Source organism: Lotus japonicus, chromosome 3 (genome assembly GCF_012489685.1).
Source record: "Lotus japonicus ecotype B-129 chromosome 3, LjGifu_v1.2".
Lineage (NCBI taxonomy): Eukaryota > Viridiplantae > Streptophyta > Magnoliopsida > Fabales > Fabaceae > Lotus > Lotus japonicus.
In genome coordinates this window covers 82717684-82730561 of record NC_080043.1, presented here as the reverse complement: position 1 = coordinate 82730561, position 12878 = coordinate 82717684, and the positions used below count along the sequence as shown (strand labels likewise).

General features: G+C 41.1%; 2 protein-coding genes across 2 annotated transcripts; one reads left to right on the top strand and one right to left on the bottom strand.

Annotated features, from left to right (window-relative positions):
* Nucleotides 1–536: 536 nt before the first annotated feature.
* LOC130744856 (uncharacterized) lies at nucleotides 537–2758 on the top strand. Its single transcript, XM_057597018.1, has 3 exons — nucleotides 537–861; nucleotides 943–1852; nucleotides 2695–2758. The coding sequence occupies exons 1-3, from the start codon at nucleotides 537–539 to the stop codon at nucleotides 2756–2758; spliced, it is 1299 nt and encodes a 432-aa protein (XP_057453001.1).
* Nucleotides 2759–5973: 3215 nt separating this feature from the next.
* On the bottom strand, nucleotides 5974–8130 carry LOC130744855 (uncharacterized). The gene is made up of 3 exons (XM_057597017.1): nucleotides 7559–8130; nucleotides 6610–7474; nucleotides 5974–6552 (listed from the first exon to the last, which is right to left on the bottom strand). Exons 1-3 carry the CDS (start codon nucleotides 8128–8130, stop codon nucleotides 5974–5976), a joined length of 2016 nt encoding a protein of 671 aa, XP_057453000.1.
* Nucleotides 8131–12878: the final 4748 nt, after the last annotated feature.

Sequence of the window (12878 nt, the reverse complement as noted above, 5' to 3'; positions counted from 1 at the left end):
CACTTCGTCACTTATTCACTGAAAATTCCTACCTGACAAACCCCATTTCCTCTTGATTTTCAGGAAACCCAGCTTTCAAAAATGGTTGCAAAAAATCCTCGTAAATCACCTAAGAAACGTAAAGAGCCTCCAGCCGCTGACTCCTTATGGATCTCTCGGGCTGTTGCTACTAGATACACCGACTTCTGTACTATTCCCAAAGTAATGGATTTGATAACCAAATATAACTTTAGGGCTGACGGTAATGACGCCCATTTAGACATAGTTGCCTGCGCCCCTGACGAACCCTGCTGTTTCGGTGAACCTGACCCTAACGGTAAAAACCATACTTACTTCTTTAAAACTATGTTTCAAGACCTTGACTACAAACTCCCCCTTCCAGATTTTACCTGCTCAAGCCTAACCTTGATGAATATCGCCCCTACTCAACTTTCTGCTAATGGTTGGGCTTACCTTCGAGCCTTTGATTACTATGCATCTGCTTAGGCATAATACCAACGTGCAAAAAGTTTTTCTCTTTCTTTGAAACCACAGGCATGAAGGTGAAAGGGGAATATATTTCCTTATCCTCTGCCAGGGGGCGTGGGGTATTCACCCTCTTTAGAAGCAACTTTAAACACTGGAAATCCAAGTTTTTCAAACTAAAAGAATCCGAACGAAGTAAAGATGTTTTTTACTTTGACGATGGAACCCCTCGATTCCATTTCTATTGGACCGATAAGCCCCAACTTATCCACAAAGTTCCTGAATCCTCTCTCACCCCTGTTGAAAAATATGAAGTTGACTTCTTGTCAACGATTCACTTGAACCTTTATGATTTCTATGAAGCATTCAAGAAAAGAAACTTAGCCCAATATGTTGGTAAGAACATTCCTTTTGGCTTAAATCGCCCCAAAACCCATGTAAAATCCTAACGTTGTTTTCCTATTTTACAATTTTCAGCGAAGATGTCTCGCCTTTCTGAAGATGACATTCTCCGTTTCCGCCGCGAACAACAGGCGTTGAAGAAAAAGCGATCCCCTGCTAAGTCTCTGAACGAACCTAAAGGGAGTCAATCTGAAACTGAAAAGAATCCAGCCCCGAAAAGAAGAAAGAGACATCAAAATTCTGAGAAGTCTGCTGAGAAAGCCACCATACAAACTTCGCTGGAAAAATTTACAACCAAGGGGGCGAATCAATATGGCTCCTCAAGCGCTCCACCTCCCTCGTGGAAGCACGAACTGAAAGAATTTGAGGACATGACTTCAGAAGAAGTCACCTCCTTGTGGGATTCCCGCATCAATTTCAACTCACTTGTGGAGACCAACCTTGTGTTTGAAGCTGATAAGGAGAAGATGAGGAAAATTGGGCTTCAAGAGGCCTGCCAAGCCGTCATGACTAAGAGTTTGGAAATTGCTGCCATTTCCAAGATGATAGAAATTGAATCCAACAACTTTGATGGGCTTTCTAGTGCTAAGAAGCTTGAAGATAAAGAAAAAGAGAATGAAAAGCTGAAGTCCACGATGAAGCTGTTGGAAAAATCTAACAAGGCTAACGAGAAGAAAGCCGCTGATCTAGCTCTGGACCTGGAAAAACTGAAAAAGACTTTGGAAGAAAATGAAGCATTGTTGAAGGCGAAAGAAGAAGAAACACAAAAAATGAAGGAAGAGGCGAACTCTTTGGCTTCAGAAAAACTAATTTTGAACAAGACTATTGATGACCTCTCTGCTGAAGCGACGTCTTTGAAAGCCTCCATTCTTTCCCAACTTGAAGCTGGCTTTAACAAAGCTAAGGAACAAATCTTGTTCCTAAATCCTGACATGCCTATCAAGACCGAAGGCGTTGATCCTTATGCTAGGATCGTTGAAGGAAAGTTAGTCACACCCAACTTTGATGAAGAAGAAGAAGAAGAACAGGAAGAAGAAGAAGAAGAAGAAGAAGAAGAAGAAGAAGAAGAAGAAGACAAGGACAACAACAACAACGACAAAGAGGGCGAAGGGGAAAGCAATTGACCCTTCTTGAGAAAAGTTGAAATGATGTTTTGTTCCCGCTGGTCTTATACCAAAGGGTTGACTTAGTTTACTGCTTTTTACTTCCTGCATCTCCCGCTTTAAATTAAATGTAACGCCCCCTTTTAATATTAACGCCACAAAGTTTAAGTTCAGAATCTAAGTGTCACCCCTATACTATGCTTTAATATCACTTATCCTCATCTAAAATCTTCCCATTCCTTCTTCAAAAGTAATAACTCAGTAATCTAATTTGAAGATTATTGTGTTCTCTAAACTTAAAGTACTGCTCCAACAGTATAAGAATATGAAAATAATGTACTGCGAAAATACCTTTCATCTGGATTCGTTTATCCGCAAACCGTTGGTCTTAACAAGTTGCCTACCTTATAAAGAAGTCTTTAACAAATTCTTCCAAAACTCGAAGCCCTGGGCTTATCAAAATTTTTTATTTCAAGAAAAAATTGATTTTTCTTTAACAACTATTCTTTGAATTCATAAGGCCTTTGCATTTTGAAGTGAATCAAAAATAAAAAGATCAGAAGCGCAATTTGTTCTGATATAGAAATTCGCTCGCTTGGAGACTTTGTGCTTAAGTTGGACAAGCTTAATCCAAGTTAAGGCTATGCTTATGAATTCATGGCCAAACGCTCTAGTTTTAAGAGACTTACTCTTTCTCAATTGTCTGGAATCGCCCAATTGATAGATCTAAGTTGAAAAGTAATGCTAACAAAGCACTCAAGAAATTTTTAAAGGTTATGCCTCGTTAAAAACTCTCCCTAATGGGTAGAGAAAAGAGTGCATGCTACCAAGGCTTAATAGACAAACCACATAGTCTTGACACTTAAACAAATACAGAAAACACAAACAACGAACACGACGTAGTCTTTGAACAGAATAAAACACACTGAAACGAAACAAACAGAACACAACTTCAACTGTAGTAATAGCGCAAGTGTTGTGCATTCCATGCCCTTGGAACCCTGCGCCCAGATAACTCCTCCAAGTGGTAAGCCCCTTGCCCCAAATCTCGCAGAATTCTATATGGACATTCCCAGTTAGGTGTCAGCTTTGAATCAGTTGGACTTTTTGCCTTTCTGCGTAATACCAAATCGCCCACTTTCATGCTCCTAGGCACAACTCGTGTATTATAACGCCTTTCTGACCTTTGTTTGACTGCAGCCTCCCTTAAACAGACTTCTGCTTTTACCTCATCCGCCAAGTTCAAGTCCACTAGAACATTTTCCCGATTCTGGTTTTCTTCATATGTAGCCACTCGAAAAGTCATGTCTTGTATCTCCACTAGAATCATTGTATCAACTCCGTAAGCAAGCTTGAAAGGTGTTTCTCCAGTAGTGGATTGGGGTGTTGTGTTGTAAGCTCAAACCACTGTGATCAATTCATCTGCTCATAATCCTTTTGCTTCGCTCAATCTCTTCTTCACGCCATTCAAAATCACCTTGTTTGCTGCTTCAACCTGCCCATTAGATTGTGGGTGTTCCACTAAGGCGAACCTGTTTTCAATCCCCATCTCTGCACAAAAATCTTTGACCTTCCTGCTTGTAAACTGTGTTCCATTATCAGAAACAATGGTTGCTGGCACTCCAAACCTGCAGATTTTCTTCCTCCAATAAAATTTTTTAACTTTCTCAGCTGTAATCTTCGCCATTGACTCTGCTTCAATACACTTTGTGAAATAATCCACCGCCACCAAAACAAACTTGACTTGCGCTCCTGCTGGAGTGAATGGACCCAGAATATCTACGCCCCACATTGCAAATGGCCATGAAGAACTCATTGAACTTAAAACTTCAGGAGGTGCCCTGTGAAGATCAGCAAAAACTTGGCACTTTTCACATTTCTTAACATATTCCATACAATCGCCCTTTAAAGTTGGCCAATAAAATCCTGCCCTCAACACCTTCGAAGCCAAAGATCTTCCTCCTATATGACTGGCACAGACTCCCTCATGCACTTCAAACATAATCCTTTCTGCATCCTCTTTGCTAACACACCTTAACAATGGTACTCCTACGCCCCTCCTGTAAAGTTGTCCACCCATCATTGTATAACGACTCGCCTCTCGTATCTGATCCTTTGAAAACAGAGCTAAATCTGATCCATCCGCTTCCAGGCACATTCGAATTCTATCCATCCAATCTAAAGTTGCTCCGCCCGTTACCATCATAACATCATCCTCCTTTACACTTGGACCCTTCAAAGTCTCTTGAATCACAGACTTGTTGTTACCTGGTTTCTTTGTGCTTGCAAGTTTGGATAGTATGTCAGCCCTTGTATTTTCCTCCCTCGGAACATGATTTACCTGAAACTTGTCCATCTGCTTCAACAATTCTTGAACCTTTACCAAATACTTAGCCAACTGAACATCCTTCGCCTGATAATCTCCCTTTATCTGATTTGCCACAAGCTGAGAATCAGTTTTTATTACAATACAGCGTACATTCATCTCCAAAGCAAGCCTCACCCCTGCTATTATTGCTTCATATTCTGCTTGATTGTTGCTCGTCTTGAAGTCAAACTTGAGAGATTGCTCAATAATTACTCCGCCTGGTCCCTCCAAAACTATACCAGCTCCACTTCCTTTCAAATTTGATGAACCATCAACAGACAAAAACCATTTCACTTCTTCTGATACTTTTTCTTCCGAAGACATCTCATTCACAAAATCTATCAAGCCCTGCGCCTTTATTTGTCCCTTCTTCTCAAATACTATACCAAATTCTGAAAATTCGACAGCCCAAGAAACCATACGCCCTGCTAAATCAGGCTTTTGAAGTACTTGGCGTAGGGGAAAGTCAGTTTTGACTTTGATTTGAAAACCTTGAAAATAAGGCCTCAACTTTTGGGCGGTGATAATCAAAGCTAGTGTAGCTTTTTCTATTTTTTGATACCTTGTCTCAGCCCCTTGTAAAGCATAGCTCACAAAATATATAATTCTCAACTCCTCTTTACATTCTTGCAATAAGACAGAACTCACAGCATTATCTGATATGGAAATGAAAATTGACAACGGAATACCTGGAATTGGTTTTGACAATATGGGAGGCTTAGCCAGATGCTCCTTTAGAGTTTGGAAAGCCTGTTCGCACTCACCTGTCCATTGAAAAGCTTTGTTCTTCCTCAAACATTGAAAGAACGGAGCCGCCTTACTCCCTGAGCATGGTAAAAATCGTGACAAAGCCGCAATCCTTCCTGTTAGCTTATGTACTTCTTTAACTGATGTTGGGCTCTTCATTTCTAGGATTGCCTTGCACTTATCGGGATTAACTTCAATTCCTCTTCTAGTCATCATAAAGCCCAAAAATTTTCCACTCTGAATTCCAAAAGAGCATTTTTCCGGATTCAAACGCATGTTATGCTTCCTGATTTCTCCAAAAGCCTCAGCCAAGTCCATACAATGACCGCCCATTTCCTCTGATTTGACCACCATATCATCCACATAATTCTCCATGTTACGCCCTGCTTGATTTTCAAAGACTCTGTCCATCAATCGCTGATAAGTTGCTCCTGCATTCTTAAGCCCAAACGGCATGGTTTGATAGCAATAATTTGCTTGGTTTGTCATAAATGCTGTTTTCTCTTCATCTGGCGCGTACATTCGAATTTGATGATAGCCCGAATATGCGTCCATCAAACTCAACATTCCAAATCCCGAAGCCCGATCGACCAACTTATCTATGTTTGGGAGTGGATATGAATCCTTTGGACAATGCTTGTTTAAATCTGTATAATCTGTGCACATTCGCCATTTTCCATTACTCTTCTTGACCATGACAACGTTAGCCAACCAAGTAGGATACTTCACCTCCCTTATAAAACCTGCATCAATTAACTTGTTAGTTTCTGTTTTAACCGCCAGTGCTTTCTCTTCGCCCATTTTACGCTTCAACTGGGCAATCGGCTTCACACCAGGATTCAATGCCAATTTGTGGCAAATGAACTCTGGATCAATGCTTGGAAGATCTCATGCACTCCAAGCAAACAAGTCCATGTTCTCAGCTAACAATTGCACCAGTCTGCTTTCCTGGATTGGAGTTAAGTTTACCCCAACTTTCAGATTCCTTTCGCCCACTTTCACTGTCTTTGTTTCCTCTTCTGGAGTCACCTTGAAATCTGAAAAGCCCTCTCTTGGATCCAAACTAACCTCGTCTTGATCAACATCAACTCCAAAAACTCTATGTCCCTCCTTCACTGCTCTTTTTCCCATGTGACCATACTGCTTGAAACTGTCAGAATAGCACTTCCTAGCAACCACCTGATCAGCCTTCAAAGTTCCAACTCCGCCCTTATCCAATGGATACTTAACTGTTAAATGTCCTTTTGAGATAATCGCCCCCAGTTTGTTGAGCGATGGTCTTCCAATAAGCACATTATACGGCGATGTACACTGTACCACAAGAAACTTAATGGCAAAGGCTTTCTCATTTTTACCTTCACCAAACACAGTATTTAGCTCCACATATCCTCTAACAAATACTTTCTCACCTGAAAAACCAACTAACGCCCCATCGTACGGTAACAGATCAGTTTCCGTAAGCCCTAACTTTTCAAATGCATCGCCATAAATCAAATCTGCAGAACTCCCTTGATCCAACAGTACCCTCTCAATTTCGTAATCGGCGACTTTTAACATCACCACAATGGGATCATCTTCATGAGGCTGAACTCCCTCAAAATCTCTAACAGTAAATGTGATATCGGGCTGATTGATTCCCCAGCTTCCCCAATCATTTGTATAGACAGCATTAATGGAATGAACATACCTTTTCCTTGAAGAATTAGTCATACCGCCTCCTCGAAATCCTCCAAATATAGAATGAATGCGCCCTTTAGTTTCACCTCCAGCTTGCTTCTTTAGTTCAGACTCTTCAATCTCCTTCCCTGTGTCATCACGCTTCGTAGAGGTTCCAGCTCCCTCTGACTCCTTTCGCCCATCCAGTTGACGCATGTAACCTGCCTTTATCAAAGCCTCAATCTCTTTCTTTAAGGTAAAACAATCATCTGTATTGTGTCCCGCGATTCGGTGATACTCACACCACTTTCTTCTGTCCACGTTGCCTGGCGGGCGTTTTGGTTGTTTAGGAAAACGAATTGTGTTTGCCTCCAGACACATGTGCAATGCTTCAGTCAAATTAACCGCAAGTGAGGTCGACCTGTCTTGTTGGTTTCTGGTCCACGTCATCGACTGTCCATAACCACGATTTCCATAAGGCTGAGCACGATTTCGAAAATTAGAGCGGTTATCAAAACGACTTGAATTATTATAACTTCTCTCTCCTTTTGTAACTGCTCCGCCCGAACGTTGGTCGTTAACCGCCGCCTTTTTCGAATCTGACTGTTGTTGTTGGCCAGTAACCGCCGCACTCTTGCGGTTTCTCTTTATGCGATCACTTTGCTCCTCTCGAATGAAACCTTGAACTCTGCTTCGCAACTCCGCCATTGTCTCCACGGGCTTACGACTCAAACTGCTGTTCAGACTTCCTGATTGAAGGCCCAATTCAAAAGCTGCAATACAAATTTCTGGCATTTTATCCTCCAAATGCACTGACAGTTGATTGAAATGCCCCATAAAGGATTGAAGGCTTTCATTATGCCTCTGCTGCAAATTAAACAAAGCTGCTGGAGTCACTTTCTGGGCGCGACTAGTTGAGAATTGGGACAGAAACTTCGCCGATAAATCCATGAACCCTGCAATTGAACGCGGTGGGAGCGTTGTAAACCAAGTCATTGCTGACTTTTTGAGAGTTGAGGGAAGCATTTTACACTTCAAAGCATCTGAAGCGCCCACAATGACCATTTTGGTGTTGAAGTACACCAAATGATCTTTTGGGTCAGAATCTCCGTAATAAGAATCAAGAACCAAAGTCTTCAAGTTATCCGGAACGGTTGTGTTTGCAATGTCTTCTGTGAACGGTTGAAAATCTACCACCATCTCTGCCATTCTACGATCGCCCTCATGCAAGCCCCGATCTTGATTGATCTCAGCAAGTTGAGTTTGTAGTTGTTGATTGTGTTGACGAAGATCAGTTAGATCCGCCATGATCTGTTGCAAAATGTCGGGCGGAACATTTTCATGATTAACATGATTGTCCCTTCCGTTTGCTCCAGATCGATTCACCATGTCTAGTGAGTTTGAAGCCTAGGATTGAATTCCTCGGCCCCACGGTGGGCGCCAATGTTCCGGTCTAGAACTCCGGTCAGGGTTAAGAAATTAAGCAACAAAAGTAGAACAAGGCAAAGTAACAAAGTGAGTAAAAAGTGTTGGATCCTCCACCGCGTGGGCGGTGTCCTCTTTATATATTATGATGTTTTGACCCGTTCGGGCCATGGGTCGCCTGGCCCAATAGTACAAATTCGGTAAGCCCACATAATACAAAGGTTGTAAGCCCAATTACAGTACATAAGTTAAAGTGATATGATTTACGTTTAGATATTTTTAAGTATGATATGACTAAAATGAGTATGAATGTTAAATAATAAAGTGACACTCATTTTGTTATATAAAATAAAATGAAATCCACCACCAAAAAATAAAACTCAAATAGATACCAAGGACTTAACTCCCTTAATTATAATAACATGCACGTCATATGCACTTCGGCAATGCCTTGCTAAAAAATGCCACTGGGTTATGAACGTTGCATCCAAGTCAGGGGCGGACCCACGTTGAACTGAGGGGGTTCAACTGAACCCCCTGGAAAAAAAAATTTCCTACTTACCCCCCAAGAGTGATTTTTTTTTGAACCCCCTGAAATTTGAAAATTGCACCCAGGTCCCAGTCAACACTCAGTCACTCATTCCTCACTCCTCTCTCTCTCTCTCTCTTCCTCACGCACTCACTCTCTCACGGTCTCAACTCTCACCTTCACTCACGAATCACGATCCAGAGTTCCAGACCACCACCGGCCACCTGCCCACCACCACGGTACCACCACTACACCAGGCCCCAGCCACCACCACGGCACCACTCATTGATTCACGGTTCGACTGTTTCAGTGTTCACTCTTTTCTCTCTCTCTCTCAACGCTGCAACCCACCAGGCGGCAGCCACAGCCCACCAACGCCACCAGTCCACCACCACCGCCCACCGGCGGCCGCCCAACGCACCACCACTCTCTCTCTCTGCTGCTGTTGAAGACTTGAAGCTTGAAGGTTAGTTAGAAATTGAAAACCCCAAATTGAAGACTTAAACCCCCAAATTGAAAACCCCAAATTGAAAAACCCCAACACTTTTTATCAAATCATTGTGCTGCTGTTGAAGCAATCTGAAAGTTAGGAATTGAGTTTGAGTTTAGTTAGTTAGGAATTGTGTATATCATATATGAAGGGAATTGAGTTTAGTTTATTTAGCATAAGCTTGTTGTCCTGATGTAGGAATTGAGTTATAAGCTTGTTGTCTTGCTTTTCCTTTTGCTGAATTTAGTTTGTGTATATGAAATTGAAGTGAAATTAGACTGGAAAATAAGCTTGTTGTCTTGGTTTGAGATTGGAAATTTGGAATGTGAAGGGAAATGATTTCAGATTGCTCAAGTCTGTCATGAATGATTTGTATATAACTTCATGTATTAATCTAATTTAAGTCTACTCTATCTTGTGAAGAAAATACCCATTTTCCTTTTGCAAGTATGGAAAACAAACATGCCTTTACTTATTTAGTTTTTTCCTTTTCTCCCCTGAGGAACTCATAAGCTGTGTCTCTGGTATTGATTTTACCATAAAAATGGGGTAGCTTATACTAAATCTGGAATACCTACTTATAAATCTTTCTATTTTCCATGGTGCAACTTGATGTTATGTGGAATTTTGAAGATGTTATATTGATGGATGTTGCAAGACTGCAAATTTTCCTTTTACTGAATGATATTATTTATTACCATGTTTTAAGACTGTCAGTTGAGAATTGAGATGACTATCAACTCAGTTAAGGACTTAAGGCCATTAGTGCCTTTAGTGCTGTTGGCTAAGGCTGACAACTCATGGTCTGTCAAATCTGCATGAATGCATAATAATTATACTTTTATTAGTTTTATTGATTAAGTTTCAAGAAAAATCTGTACAATGATGAAAAGTTAACTTAATCCTCAAATTTCTAGCCTACATTTGAGAAGGAAGGATGAGTTTCATGTAATTTTACAGAAGCCACATGTTTTTAATGCTATTGATTGATTTCAAAAATAACATCACACTAGCACTCGACACAAGTGCTGATAAGGATATCATACCTGGTATTTTATGGATACAGCCATACCAAATGTCCAAATGAAGAGCTTTAGATCTGTGTTATCTGATGCCCCCAATAAGAAATTTTCTGATGTTTTGCTGTTAGATTTAGTTAATGGCTGTATTTGCTTCTTAACTTTCATGCTCACTACTATTTGTATTTGTATAAACATATTACAGTTGTTTTTAATTATATTTTTTATCGATGTGCTCATTTGAAAATTTTGAACCCCCTGACCCCGGGGTCCTGGATCCGCCACTGATCCAAGTGCACGAAAAATCCTCCCACATGATAGAAAATGGAAGCCAAAACCTTTCTTGAGGGCCAATTGGGAGGGGGCACTGAATCCATAGAAGCAGTAAATGAGGGTGCAAGACCATTGAAGATGGGGTATAAAGGGAAAAGCGTAACCCTCCTTTGAGAGAATCAATTTCGACAAATTACGTTTTTTTTTTATAAGCCAAAATATTACATTAAAGTGAGTACAGGGGGTACTCAACCCATATTACAAATAAATAACAAAAAGTACCTAAAGTCAAAAACAGCAAGAGATGACTCTCAAAGACCCCCTACGAGACAAAAGGACCACCCACCAACCTATCCAACACAAGCCAGCAAAGAACAATTTGGTGTTATGCACCCCACCTCCAAATTCGACACCCACTACCCAGACCACCAAAACATGAAAACAAAATAACAGTATGAATATCAGTAAGTTACAACCCCAATTGATAACCAACTGCAACCACCAAGTATATCAGTAAACCCAATCAAATACATTGGACGCACAGTAGTGGATTAGAATACCACTCAAACATTAAATAGGTGAAGCCACTTTTATAGGCCCGAACCCACTGCCATGCCCTCCACTTAATTAATTCCAACGCACTAGGAGTACATGGTACCACACCTCTGAACACGACATCATTCCGAATTAACCAGATAGTCCACGTTGTCCCCAATCAAAATGCACTGACGCCTCTGGTTTTTGAGATTCCAAATTGAAATTGCAGAAGATGGCTCCTAGCAGTTTGAGGGAGTGCAGTGGAAATACCCAACCACTTATAGACCTCCCTCTAAATATCCATTGCCACTGTACAGGAAAACAAAAGATGTGAGCATGACTCAATTTCACTGTGGCATAATTTGCAAACTGCCTCCTCCGCCGTTGCAAGCACACGCCGCTTTAAAAGATTTTCTGAGCTTGGCAAACGGTCTAAAAGACACCTCCATCCATGAGCCTTCACCTTAGAAGGGACCAAAGACCTCCATATGACAGAGAAAACAGGATCAGGTTCTGTTAACGTTGGTTCCTGCAAAAAAAATGTAAGCAGAGTTAACTCAATAAACGCCGTCTGAACTTGGAAGCCAAGTCCATTTGTCCCGCACCCCCGCTACAACCTGCATCCCACCAAATCCTGCATCAGCACCTCAAGCCAACCCACCTCCTGGCCAACCAAAGGTCTCCGCCATGAGAATTTCCACTGCTACAACCCTTGGCTCCACTCGCCGCACTCCGAAACACAATACTGTTTTCCTCTAGACAGATTGTACAGCCAGACTCAAGTTTCTCTGGGAGAATCGATTGTAGAAGGAGCAAACCATGTTAGAAAATTTAGACCAGTGGAAAACACAAACAACAGCAGAACACGTGAAAACCAGCAAACAGCAGACAAGACAAGGTAGGAAGCAAACAATGCAAAATAACATACAAATAAGAAGTCTATAATTAAAATAACAAGAGAATGAGTTCAGAGTAGCCTGGGTTGAAGCACGCTAGGCGCTGTCCTTAGAGAGAAAACGCCCCAACTGCAATGGGTAGATTAAGAACTTGATGCGCTCCTCTCCCAAGATACGTCAACCCGTTGAATCTGTCGTGTGCAGCGAAAGATCCCTGAACTGATGATCAAGCTGTGCTCTTTCAATATTGATTAATGGAAAAACCAGTGAAAAATTAGGGGAAGAAGAAGGCAATTGTATGTTATGTTTTTCTCGGTTGAGAAAGCCGTTTCAAGACTCCTTTTTGTAAAGCTTTTGTGCCAACGTGCCGCCAAGGAATAGGCAACGTGAGGAAAAAATAAAGAACGTGCAATGGGATGGGAGTGGAGAAAGTTTCTATCAGCTATAAAAACTGAATTGAGAAAACCAAATCCCTAAAAGTAGGATAAGGGCTTTGAAATAAAAAACATATCAGAAAGATATATATGGCTTTTAAAAATAAAATATCACTAACATCAAATAGAATTTTAAATTACCTAGATATGAAATTTTCCAACAATCCCCCACATAATTTAAAATCCAGAAATATTTTTCAACATTCAAAGAGCACATGACATTGTATATTTAGCATGAGGAACCTTCCGGGTTTGAGCCTCACACCTAGTGCATATGTACCTCCGCTTGAGTAGATATGGAGACTTGATTGTCTTGAGCCATATCCACTAAAACCAAACTTTAGAATACAGCACATACAATATAGTTGTTCAATCAAAGTTCTCATCAGTGGTTAGGCGTTACGGCCTTGCGCATGTATCTTGTTTCGTGAGTGTCAATTAGAGACTAGCCCAAAATCTCACAAAGGCGGCCCCACCTCCACACTCACTAGGTGAACCCTCAAAGGGTGATCCGTGACCATCACCCCTACAAAC